The sequence below is a fragment of the Carassius auratus genome, chromosome 27 (assembly GCF_003368295.1).
Source record: "Carassius auratus strain Wakin chromosome 27, ASM336829v1, whole genome shotgun sequence".
Lineage (NCBI taxonomy): Eukaryota > Metazoa > Chordata > Actinopteri > Cypriniformes > Cyprinidae > Carassius > Carassius auratus.
The window spans coordinates 12,404,921-12,418,875 of record NC_039269.1 but is presented as its reverse complement, the minus strand read 5'-3'; the positions used below and the strand labels follow the sequence as shown (position 1 = coordinate 12,418,875).

Below are 13,955 nucleotides of genomic sequence, written 5' to 3'. Positions count from 1 at the left end.
ATAGCATGGTGGATGATATGGTCAGCCTGTTGGGGACTGATAATGCTTACACACACACACATCGCTACACACACGCACACACCTGCAAAGGAAAATGCACAATGCAACCTCTCAGGATGAGCCCTGTTCCTAATCTGTCTCCATAGCGACGGGGTCCGGGTAGGACTCCCCCGGTTGGCCTTGAGTATGCCGCTATAGGGATCCTGCCTCATGAACTAGAGCGAGCATGGGATTGTGATAAACTATCAGCGTGATCATCAGATAATAAAAAATACAGCTAATTGCTTCTCAGAGAGCAAGTATTGAGCAACTGACATGGCTGCGATAAGCTTAGAGAAGGAGAAGAAGACTCTAGCTGGGGGCCGATGTGACTCTCAGACCTCAAGCTAAGTGGTTTAAGTCTGGATTTAGAAACAGAGTCATTGTACTTCTTAGTGTGCAACTGTCTGAAGAGATGAGGGAGGCTGTTTTATTTACTGAGCTCCAGCTGTATGATTTTCCTCTGCCTCATTGACTACAATTAGGAACAACCTTCAGAGTAAATGCTTTTCAGTTCAGGCTGTTTGTAATGGGTTATACTGTATGTCAAACTCACAGACACAGACTCACAGACATAAATGAAGATTTATATAAACATATTCATGTACAGTGTTTTTTACATGGTAGAGAATGCCATAGTATTTCCATGTTCTCATGTCAACCAGAATTTGTAGAATAGAGGTTCTCAATGGCTAATTCACTAATACACTACTAGTCAAAATTACTACAATCAATTTATATATATATATATATATATTGTCACGGGAGGAGCACAAGACAGACACAGTGGGCGTGGCGTCAGGCCTCGGAGAGGCTTTTATTAACAGAAATCATAAAACAAAGGGAATAAAAGTGGCCAAAAGGGGGAAAGTGTCCAAAATAACAGGGAATCTGGTGTCCTCGTTGTGCTGCGGGATTTGTGTAGGTCGGGCAGTGTTCATCAAGGAAGGGTCCAGGCAAGGGGCGGAGTCCGGCGGCCGCACGCGCTCCCCTCCTTGGTCCGGGGCGCGAGGGGCGGCGGCTTCTCCTAGCGGCCGCGTCTCTCTCGTTGGCCGCGGCGCTGGTAGGGGATGGACGGCCCGGCATCCTGGCCCGTCGGCCGTGTATACGGGTGCGGTTCCCATCCGGATCGCGGGTCCGGCAGCTCACGTCTTGGTGGCGCGGGAGTCCCTCAACGCACCCTTCCTGGACCCACGAGGACACCAGTGTGCATGCACGGGGAAGAGACCGGTCTCCTGAGGAGAGGCGCGTTGGGCTTTTAAACAGCGGCGGTAATGAGGCTCCACTTCCTTCAGGTGTGCCCCATCACACGCCGCCAGCCCTGACTCGTCCAGCGCCCCTCCTCTCACACACCCACTCCAGTCGGGAGCCTGGTGAAGGGCGGCGATTTAGGACGGGGTGCCGGTGATAATCAGGGAGGAGGCAGCTGACTCGTCACAATATATATATTTTTTTTTTTTATGTGTAACTCTAGTTGGGAGAATTGATCAAACATGACTATAGAGACATTTAAAATGTTACAGAATATTTGTATTTCAACTGAATTGTCTTCTTTTGGAAATTTTATTCATCAAATAATCTAAAAAAAAAAAATTCCACAAAAATGTTAAGCAGCACTACTATTTAAATAAATTAGTATATATCAGTCTTTCACTAATTTAAGTAGTAACAGAAAAATTAATATCAATACATTTCATTATTTATTGATCACTAGTGTCTTTTTACATTTTATGTAAACAAACATTCATGGTAACACTTTATTTTAAGGTGTCCTTGTTACATGCTACATGTGCTTACTATTATAATACATATAAATTATGCATAATTACATGCAGGTAGCCCTAAGCCAAACCCTAATCATAACACTTTCCATATAATAAGTGCACATAGATAATTAGTATTACTCAGTACTTAAATGTATAATTACACAGTAACAAGGACACCTTAAAATAAAGTACAACCAAATTCACTTACTTACACTGTGCCATGTCCAACAACACCTTTAACCATGATAAAATCACTGTGACACAGCTTGCCATGCTTTAATATATGAATGCAACTGTACACAATATGTCCATCACTCGTGGTTGTTTTGGTAATGTACAACACAAAAATAGGATGATATAACACTCACCAGATGAGCCATTGTCCCTGTTGAGGTTAATGACTTAGAACAGGTGCGAGTAGGCTAATGAGGGAGGGTTCTACACCTGTTTTACAATCAAACCCATGGTGTGTTGAAAAAAACCCCCCGACAAAACAAGCCAAACACCTCACGGCTGAAACTTCAGGATGAATGCTTAGTTCCGATGATCCCTTTTCTAAAAACAATTAGAGTTTTTTCTTCCAAAACCATCTGTTCATGATGTCCACATATCTACTGTTTTGGAGCTGGTTGGTTTCTCGGATGGGAGATGCTAAGTCGCGAGCATGTTCCTGTTATAAATCTGTCATTTTTTTAGCGAGGTGTGTGTTATAACCAGACATCTACTGCTGTGGTTGCCTGAGCTGTCTGCCACCACGCAAGGAATAAATCTTGTTAAACTAGTGATAATGAGCCCAGTTATGTTTAATGAGCACCCTTGCCGATGAAAAAAAAGGTATTTTATAAGATATCTCTTAAAGATATTGCCTTATCTGCCCCCTCTTTCTCTGTTTCTCTCTTATATTGAAGAATCTTTCTCCTCTGGGCCTTTGAGAGAATTGAAGTAAGGATAAATATTGATAGAAGCTAAAAGTCACTCAGTATTAAGTTATTCTCCTTACTGTTTTTAGCACTGGTATCATAAAATGAGGTGCATCTCTTTGCATCCAGTACTGTTCATCACTGTTTACAGATGTGTTGATGGCGTCAAAGCCTCACGTAATATGCATACTTTAATCATTTTGGTAATGCTTTTGTAGTGCACATCCACAGTCATTGTGCTGAAAAGGCTGTAGATGTGTGACGGTACTTCACACCTTTGGATTATTGGGCCAAATCTCAGGTATTACAGGATTACATGGGATTATTGTCACACTGGGTTATTAGTTCAGACACCACACAGTGTTTTGGTGTTACATGGCATCCAATTCAGTGTAAATATAAACCAAATTGGGAATATTTTTACTATTGCCCAATTTCTTTGGGTAATCTTAAATGTATTTTTATGTTGTGTTTCAGCTTGGCGAGGACACCTTCAATCGGGCCAAGCTTCTCAACGTTGGCTACACGGAGGCTCTTAAAGACGCAGAATATGACTGCTTCATTTTCAGTGACGTGGACCTGATCCCTATGGATGACCGGAACCTGTACCACTGTTATGACCAGCCCCGTCATTTTGCCATTGCCATGGACAAATTCGGCTTCAGGTAACATTAATTATTGAGGGAACCACAGAGTGCAGGAGTCTTTTGAAATAACATTTTATCTCACTCCTATAATTCTGGTCCCTTTTGATACATAAATAATCAGAAGCCGCATATAAAGGCTGAAAATGCAATAAAATGAAATCAGTGGCATGTTTTATGTGAATTTAATTTCCTTGTAGAATTGTGGCTTTGCCAGATTTTATTACAGATATGCTGGGCTGCATTTGTTGCTATTTACATACATATTAATAGAGGCCATTTCTGTATTTGTCTTTATTTCTTTGCAGAGAACCGAGTCAGTTAATCAAACAGCCAGAGCTTGAGGGCTGTCTGTCAAAGCCTGCGCTTCTGATGATTAATTGCTTTTTTCCACTAGGGAAGATATATGTCTTATGACGCTTTGTCATCTGGAGCTCTAGAATACAGCTGAATTATTATGTATCAAAAGTTCATTTGTTAGGTGCAGTGCCAGTCTAGACAGACCTGGAGCCTTGACAAGCATATGTATTCATTTTCCAAGGCAGACAATTATTTAGAGGAGACAGACCGGTTTTCTTCAAGTGTAATAGCTTGAGATATTAAAACACTGGTGAAGGTTCACAGTATTAGGTTTTTTTTTTTTCTCCAACTTGAAATGAATTTTGTCTGTCTTCGGTCGGCCTTTGCTCCATGGTGTTTAATTTCCTGTCTTTGTGTGAGGGGCCAAAAGGACCAAGACAATCTTAACTCTCTGCCTTCCTCTGCCGTCCTCAGGGAATTTGTTCAAATCGGCTTCTATCTTAAGATATGAGCAGTGTTGGGAAATTAGCTCAAAAGATAATTGTTTACTAATCAGTTGGTATGTGTAAAACATTTAATGATAGTTACTATAACATAAATTATTGCTATTTACTATTTAAAAATACAAGAATAACATTAATTGTTATTAAATAATTGAAGGTGGTATATATAGTTAATATAATGATTAATTATGTTTTTATTCTATTATATAATTATTATATATTATTTTTAGTAGTAGTACTAATGCATATGTTATATATAATATCTATCTATCTATCTATCTATCTATCTATCTATCTATCTATCTATCTATCTATCTATCTATCTATCTATCTATCTATCTATCTATCTATCTATCTACCTACCTACCTACCTGCTTAGTGCTGTGGTAAAATTTGAACCGTTATTTAATTAGTTTTTTATTTCTCTGTGGAAGGCCAGACAATATGTTGTTAAACGAATGCCACTGACGTTCTCCAAAGTGTGAACTGCCTTTAACTGTCAGTGGGCTAAGAATTGCGTTTCCTCTGTGAGTCATCCGTTGGCGTGCATCTTCAGTCTGAGGAGGCCTTAACGTTGCAGTGTTTAATAAGTGAAGCACCTTTAGAGAATTACACGCTCTCAGACCGTGAGCGTGTGAAGAAACTTCAGCCATACTGTTTCTGTGAAGACTGCTGCTGTAGCAGATGGCCTCATTAATTTTAACTTGTTGTCTCTTAACGTGTGGTTGCGGCGTGCACGAGCGCTTGTTTGTGGATGCGTTTTTGTGTGTGTGTGAGTGCACGTTCAGATAGGTTTTTGCTTCTCTTTTCCCCTTATGTCGCACATTTGTTTGCGTGGGTGGATGTGGTTGCTGTCATTGGAAACATACACTGCGGTAGCCCAAGGCAAACCCCGGGCGGCTACCCATGATGCACCTGCCAGCCCGCAGCCCCGCGGGTCTCTCAGAAGAGGAGACACCGAAACCATGTTTTCATCCGCTTTAAGTGGACTCGATCCTTTTCCATGCTGTATTCATCCAGTAGAGCATTTCTTTAAAGACTTCAAACACTTGCTTGAGATGTAATCACTCTGTGCTTTAAAGGTCAAATATAAGACTTAGTTCTGACAGCCAACAAGGCCTTTTAATTCATCCTTTGACCTGCAATGGAGTATCTATATTTATATCAGCCTTTAATCCTATAGACGATGATTCCTCAGATACTTCTCATCCGACAGTGGCCTCCGGGAACCATCTATGATGAGAAACGGATTCTAAGGTTTATAGTGCACTTAAGCTTTTACAGGGCGTTCTTTGAGTTGTGTAGCTCAACTGAGAGGCCTGAGGGGTAGCAACCAGGAGAAAATGATGAAAAAGATCAGATAGCATTTAAAAATGTTGGATCCCCTTTGGGAGGACCTTGTGGCTCTCTAGAATCCCTCATATGAGATGCAATTTTGTTAAATTCAAATGCTTGAGTTGACTGACTAAAGGCCTCAGTTCAGAGAGGGCTTGCAAAAAGGATATTTCACTCTAGAAGCTAATGGGAATCCAAAGCCCTGTACATTCCAAATGGACGTAGGCTGGAATATACTGTTTGAGATAATGCTATTGTATAAAATGTTATTGATGATTAAAGGGTGATTAGAGGTTTTATATTTAAAATGTGTGTCAACTGAATAAGAATGATTGGGGTCTGTTCCCTCTTGCAGGCTACCTTATGCGGGGTACTTTGGAGGGGTGTCCGGCCTTAGCAAAAAACAGTTCCTCAAAATCAATGGCTTCCCTAATGAGTACTGGGGTTGGGGAGGTGAAGATGATGACATTTACAACAGGTAAGACTATAATTATGCTGTTTTTCTCTTTTATAAATGTCCGAGGTCTGGTCCTTTAGAATTGGGATCAAATGGGACTAGGGTCAGATCTTTTTTTCTTTTGTAGTATGACGTATCGTGAGTGTAAAAAAAAATATGCAGGGCTGAGATGTGGGAGTTGCACTTTTTTGAAACCAAAAATGGATGAATGTGAACTTGAATACGACATACAACAGCAGAGAAGTATGTCGTATCGCCTGAAGATCAGGGCAGTTTGACTGAAGGTTATGAGGTCAAAGAATATGTAAAAAATAAAACGCAGGCATTGATGAATCGTTTGCAATAAAATCAGTAACATGCATTTAAAAAATTGATAGTTGAATTTTTATTTTCAAATTACGGCTTTCAAACTTGTGAGGGATTTTTTACAAATTAGTCAAATTTATTGTTATTTTAGATATTTATTGAAAGTGGTCCCTCACTTTCTTTAGCAGGAAATCTTTAGCGGGAAAAAGCTTAAAAACCTCTACTTAATCATTTTATAATTAATAGTTCAGTTGTTTGGGTGGTTACTAAAATACAGCATCACAGTTTCAGGAACATGGGCAGCAAAGGAGAAGCTTTTAAAAGGGAGAAAGGCTTCAAAGGTTTTATTTCAATTATGTATTGGTCTAAGCTCTTTGCTTAAGTTAAAAGGAAAGAATTAAAAGTAGGTTTTAATGTAAATGTTACTTTGACTAGTGGTTCTTTCATGTGGTACTAGAAGAAAACATTTTAAAGATGACTGATATGCTGGCAAATGGCTGTTTTCAAACATGAATTGCACATATTTTGAGTTATTTATGATTGCTGTAATTGCTGTTATGCCAAAAATGTGTCACTGCGATCCTCAATAACAGACTACACATGTTTTAACTATTTGTCAAATGTCATTTGTGACACATTAACAGCTTCGGTGAAAAACCGCAATATTCAAATACATTTAAGAGAATAAATGGCCCTTTTTTTCTCTTGAATTAAATGAATCACCTCTGTAGATGCACTGCTTGTAGACCTTTGCAAACTTTGACCGGCTTTCTGGGATGTCATTTTGTTTTGAGGTCTGGTAGACAGGCTTTTAAAAAAGTCATAAGTAAGCATGCGTCATCAAAGACAGTCGCTTTGTCTCTGAACAGTTTCCTTGTGCTGATTTTACCTCTTTTTCTTTCTCTGGCATATGCAGCTCTGCAGGGAGCAGCTGTATATTCGCTCGCCACTCACAAATCTACACCATGTCCAGACAGAAACGTATGAATAGATGACGCTCTGCTGTCTGATGCCTGTCTCTTCAGATAATGAATAGCTGCGTGTTCACTAGCTATCATTTTCCCCGCAGAGGTGATGAGATAGAAAAACCTGCAGTATATCAGGGCACATGCGCTCTTGCAACAGCGATAACATTCGTGGAGATATGTCCCATATGTCACTCTTTTCAGTTGTTTGGGGTTCCTTTGACAGTAGAAAAAAGTGGAAACTGGATAGTGTGATAAAACACACCTCTCACATTATCTTTTCCTGCCTTAGCCCACTGCTTTTTTTGGAATGATTAATAGATTATATAAGTAAAAGTAAGCTTTATAGCCTGATATCCACAAAAAAAAAGCATCAGTCTCCCTTGAGATCTCGTTCTGAACGAGAACTGAAACGGAGTTGTTTATTTTTGGGAGAATTTAAAAAGCTTGATGTTGTTTTGAAGGAGTTCTAATTATGTATTTTGCATGCATATTTATTGCACATTTATATGCGCATTAACTGTTGATCTTTTTTGGATTTTCTTACTGCTCATTTGATTGTTTAGTTGTGTTGAAATAAGGCTGCATTTATTTGGTCAAAAACACTGTAAAGTTGTACATACTGTAGTAAAGTTATGAAATATCATAAAAACTGTACACACACATAAATATCCTATAAACTATATACATATATACAATACATATAAACTTTGTGTTGCGGTGGAAAAGTTGTATTTTCAGCTGCCATTACTGCAGTCTTACCTGAAGAAAAAAAAAACGAATTAATTAAATGTATTCAAAAAATAAATATTTAAGGTACTGTAAGTGGTTGAAATAAATTTATTTTAGCTACATTTAAATAAAAAAATTTGGATGACAAATTTTCAAATATATATATATATATATATATATATATATATATATATATATATATATAAAATTTAAATGTAACTAAAATAAATAGTTTTTTTTTTTTTCAATTTTCAGTGTCACATTATCCTTCAGAAATTTAGGAAACAGATTAATTTTTTTTCTACAATTATTTTTTAGTATCCTTAAGTGGCCATGCATTCATTTTTCTTTCTTGTCTTCTCATGAGCTACAGTAAATATAACAAAATTAGTTTTCTTGTGATCTCAGAGTCGTTATAGTTTATCTTCAATAACAAAGTTGGTGCCCCCTTCTCAAAAGAGAATTTCTCATAAATGTGTTCATCTATAATGCAGACATTGCCAAGAAAGCAACAAGAGACAAAAACAAGAGAAAACTACTTTGAAGTCAGGGTCTTAAGAAAACTGCTTTTGTTAAATTGAGATCATTGGAAAATGTCGTAATTATGAGCAAATTGTAATGACAAAAATGCAAACCATTAACTGTTGCCTCTTTCCTTTTAATACATAGAATAATACATAAAGCAAAACATTTCATTTAAAATAATAATTAATATTGTGTAAAATATTAGATTTTTTTTTTAAGTATACTGTTTAAATAGAAGACAGTCTGGACACTTTCTAGTTTTCAAACTGAATGTTATGAACTGCAGGTATGCAATACACTTGTAACTAGAACTTGACTTCACAAATTTAATACAAAATTATTTTGGTCCAGTAACTACAAAAATGCTTCTCACAAATTAGTTCTACCAAATACTTCTTGAGGCTACTGTAGTTGACTAGATCTACAGTATAGCTTTAATGAACAAGTTCTTGCTTAAAAGACAGTGTGGCAAAATAGTGGCCTAAAGTGCAGTCAGCTTTGAGCAGTCGTTCAAAGTCAAGATGTAAGAGTAAATGGCATGTGGACCCAGCTGTGCGTACTGCTTCATATTCCCCATCTGACTGGTGGACATACACGCACAGACTCTGACGCTCACCCATTTAGGTCCTCTGGGTGGAAGTTTACTTGAACATACTGTCACTTCTCTGGAGCCAGTTTGCTGGGGCTCCAGGGATTCCCAGTGCCTGTCAGAACAACTTCCTCTCTTCCCTTATCTTTGAAGGTCACTGGTCTGACAGCGTGAGCCCAAGTGCCAATGGACATTCTCCTGTGCAAACTCAAAATTCTGCAGCCTGGCTTCTTAAAATTTGTCAGTCTTGGCGGATGTGCTGCTTTAGAAGAGAAGTGATGTTTGTATCTCTGTTGACTGGGTTTTTAGATTGTGTTTGTGAAGTGCAGCTGTTATTAAAGTGCAGAATCTTTGTTTCTTGCTGTAGTTGATCCTGCAGTAGTACACTTGTTCCTGTACTGTACATTCTAGCCATAAGGAAGAACTAGTGGCAGTCCTGCTCAAAGATACTAGAGTACACTGATACGGAGAAGCTATGGTCAGCCACTATTGACGAGAAGCCAGTGTAACCATGTATTATATTTATAAACTTAAGGCAGTTTCCTTCTAAAATGTTCTTAAATTTTTTTCTATTTTTTTTTTTTTTATATATAGTTAATGAAAATGAAGTATATATCAACATTTTATATTACCATTCTAAAGTTTGGGGCCAGTGCGACTTTTTTTTAAAGAAGAAAAAAACATTGATCAAAACTATAATTTTTTTCTATTTTAATAGATTTGTAAACATAATTTTTAACTTCCGGTGGTAGAGAGTTTTCAGCAGCCATTACTGTAATTACTGTCTGCAGCGTCACATGATTCTTCAGAAATCATTATAATATTCTGATTCGGTGCTCAATAATTTTCTTATTATTTCCTAAATTGAAAAGATTTGAAAACCTTGGTTACTTTTTTAGGATCCTTTGATGAATAGATACAAAAATATATTTTTATTTCAATAGATTTTTTTTAAGCAATGTCTTCTTTATAGTCTTTTTTATCAATTTAATGTGTTGAATAAAAGTAATGTATATATATAAAAAAAGAAATCTTATTAAAAAAAATTTTTGAAACCAAACTTTTGAATAGTTTTTTTATATATATGTATTAAAATAGCATATATATATTTAGTTCACAATTTTAATACAGTTTAGAATTCTTTATAAATGCATTACTTATCAACTTTAGTGTGTTGTTGCAAAAAGAGCATATTTACAAAGTATTTAGGAAGTAAATTAACTGAGCTTCATTTGAGCTTCCACATGAAGTTTTCTTTGTACATACAATTTTATAGTTTACTGTTGTAACTTCACATCAAAGACAAAGTAAATTGAACTCATCCTTTGCTTAATTTTTCTGCATATCTCTCTTTATGATCATTATCTAGACGGCAATACAGTATCAAACTCCAGATGTGGACAATCCTTTGCATTTGATGTCAAGAGGTAGTTTTATTTTTTCAGATTTATTTATGGGCTTTTTATGCCTTTATTTGGAAAGGACAGTGTAGAGTAGACAGAGAGGACCATGAGTCGGGATTAGAACTGGGATCGCCGTGAACGCAGTTGTGCTGTATGTCGGCACACTATTGGCTATTGGCACCAAGAAGTAGTTTATTTTATGCCAGCTCCACAATAACAATCCTATTTTAAATAATAAGTCACCATAAGAGGCATTATCCATAAAATGGAAAGTACAGCCACTATCATGCTTTGCAAGCTGGCCAGAAGGTCATCGCTGCATGCATTGGAAGAGTGAAGTCATTGTGGATAGAAATAGCCCAGAGGGATGTGTGTGAGGGAGGATAGTGGACTCAGATGACTGTGTCCTGGCCTCATGCACAGCAAATGTTCCATCCGACTGGCTTGAAACAAAAAGCGAAGTCAAAAAAGCTTTTGGAGAGTTTTGCTCTCCCCTCTGGCCATGTGGACAGAGAAATAGCCCATCATTCTTTCATTGATTTTCAACATTTGTGTAGTTGGAAAAGATGGAAGCCCTGGAGGGACATTTCCCTTTACAATTCAGTAAGAACGAGAAAGTGGAAGGCAGTAGACAGGTGTGTTTTACTGTGGATTTTAAGTTGAAATTGAATAGTTATGAACTATTCTTAGGAAGACTGGGCTGAAATGAAGAGCCTGTCTTTGACAGCGTTCACCAATCCCTGTTCGAGTCTGTGCAACTCAATGGACATGTGGAGATGCATGACTTCAGCATCAGGAGTACACATTAAAATGTTTTGATGGTGTTTCATACTGTAGTATAATTTTTACAGCAGACAAAATGTCAGTAAAATGCTGAACAGTGGCTGTCTTGTTGGGTCAATCAATAAAACATTTTAATCAGATCAATCATATCCTTTTTTGTGTGATTAAATTGCGATTAATCGCACACTATGAAATTAAGCATAGACAATTTATCTTGTTTCAAATGTTTATTTTGTCATCATTTGATATATCCAGCAAAGTAAACCAAACGATTAAAGGGTGATTCTCAAAAATCTGTATTTTCTGCAAGCTTTTTTCAAGATAAATTTAGACTTACAAACTCCAAAAAGACACCAAAGGAGCCTATATAAGCACGTATGAATTTGTTAATTTAAAAAAAAAAAAAAAAATCATGTGTGTACAGTGCAACAGCAAAGAGCCTTTTTACATTTTAGAAAAGTCAAGTTGCGATTTCGAACAGGACTGCATGAAAAATAAATAAATAAATGAAAACAACTGCCTGCTGAGTGTGTGAATGTGTGTGGAAACAACGTGAATGTATTATTATAAACGTTTTATTAATACGTTAAGGAGAGTGTGTTTGGAGAGGGCTGTAATGGAAGAAGAGCGCCAGACAAGGTCAGTCTGTCTGCCATATTGTATGACCACTCCTCTGTCCCTCCCTTCTTCTCTCACTCTTCCCTTACTTCCCTCACCTTCTGTCTCTCCCTCTATGTCTGACTTGTCTTTTTTCTGCTCCTCTCTCATTTCTGCTCTGCCAGCAAGCCATGAAGTAATAGTAATGATTCCAATTCTCCCCCACTCCGAGAGTCTAATGCAATTAAATGAACTGCAGGGAGGAAGAACGGAAGGACATGTAGAAAAATTCTCACTTAATCCAATTAGAAACTACAGGCCAAAACAGGTCTTCAGTCAACGTTATGAATTTTTACGTCAGCATTCAGACAAACATTCTCTTAATCACAAAATTGTCTTGTTGACTAATAGAAACACTGTGAGTTATTATGGTACAATAGTGATGCTGTTTGCTTTTGTTTTGTATGAGTAATGAGTGTTCCCCCACCTGTTTTCCACTTTTGCTGTCTTCCTGAAAGTGTTTTAATGCATTTTTTTGCCTCCAAGGCTGAGGTTAATTTAGTAGCATCCTTTGTTTGTTCCTAACATAAAAATAAACTCATTTTTCTATGTGGTGGCAAGGAAGTCACAAAACTTTCAGATATTTGGCATAGATTTTCAAGGTCTTCAACGGCACAGCATTTTGCTTTTTCCCCCGAATCAGACGACTCTCAAAACGTGGCAGCCCCAGAGTAATCACAGCTGTCTAAATCAAGCGTTAAAGGCCAAAGAGTTCAAGGGACACTGCTGTGAATAAATCGTCCAGTAGGATGTGAAAATGCTCGGCGAATGAATACAGTAATATGTGTGTATAATGTGCATAATAATGAACACAAATCCGGCTCCAAGGCATTTAACCCTCATCTCACTTGAGGCTCATGGCTGTTTAGCCAAATTATTGCAGGTGACCATGAACATGAGCCAACCAAACAGTAATTACCAATATGGACACAGTTATCAGAGCTTTTGTTTGTTGTTGTTGTTGTCTTTTTATTGCCTTTCTCAGATTGAATTAATCAGTTGATTAAAATCATCCTCACACCCAGAAATGAGGAATTTCACAATAAGGCAGGGTTCTTACACTGCAAAATACAGTGTTCATAATCCATATTTTTGTACTGTAAAATATCTAAACTCTAAAAGATATCTATAATCGTTGACATACCTAATTGTACTTGTTGTCCAGTGAAATATCTGAAAAACATCGAAAACCAGTTTTCAGAACATTCTTAATGCCTGTTCATAGCAAAAATGATAACTATAAAGATAACTATATATTGTCCATTTATTGTAAATGCACTCTTGTCTGCCGCTTTAAATTCTCTATCTTGTTTCAGCAGGATTGATTCCAATTGGCTGTCCGTGTTTTTTCGTTCATCAGTTGAAAAAAATTTTTTTTGAAAGTGATTCCAGTGATATTGTTTCTCTGTGCCTTCAAGTTGTGGTGTAGACCCTGCTATTCTTTAATATTGAGAACAATTATTGTTATCTTTATAGTTATCTTTCTTGCCATAAAGGGGTTCTTAAGAATACTTATTTTCAATTGTTGTTGTTTTTTCAACATTTTGAATACAATTTTATTTTTAAGAATTGTTTTATGAACCTCAAGAAGTTTAGCTAGAATTGTGTTTAAACCATGAAACACAGAGAAGTAATAAAAGCACGAGAAACTGTTTGCCAGCAAACTGTTTATATTTTTTAATGGACAGCAAGACAGCAAAAAAATAAAAATTGTATGAGCTGCATTTGCTTAACCAATTACATGACTTTGGGGGCGGGACTATGAGTATGGTGCCAATAGTAGCACAGCAATTACCTTCAAACACTCTGTAATTAAAATTTGAATTAGTAAAATATGTTTATTTGGTTATTTAGCATGTTAATATGTCAGTACTGATATCATACAAATGCCATAGAATATATAAATATGAAAACCTTTGGTGTAGGATTTACTTTTCACTCAAACATTGCTAGTTAATTAACAAAAAGAAAACCTATTCCTTTAATCTTTTATTTACAACTAAATTACAGTGTAATTAGTACCTTACAGTG

General features: G+C 36.9%; 1 protein-coding gene across 1 annotated transcript in view; it reads left to right on the top strand.

Moving 5' to 3' along the window:
• Positions 1-5,989, top strand: part of LOC113045530 (beta-1,4-galactosyltransferase 2-like) — a 75,237-nt gene extending 69,248 nt beyond the window's left edge. Inside the window, exons 4-5 of the mRNA XM_026205943.1 lie at positions 3,203-3,390; positions 5,863-5,989. Of these exons, the coding sequence (XP_026061728.1) occupies positions 3,203-3,390; positions 5,863-5,989 (315 nt within the window). The remainder of the gene's footprint in view (positions 1-3,202; positions 3,391-5,862) is intronic.
• The last annotated feature ends 7,966 nt before the right edge of the window (positions 5,990-13,955 follow it).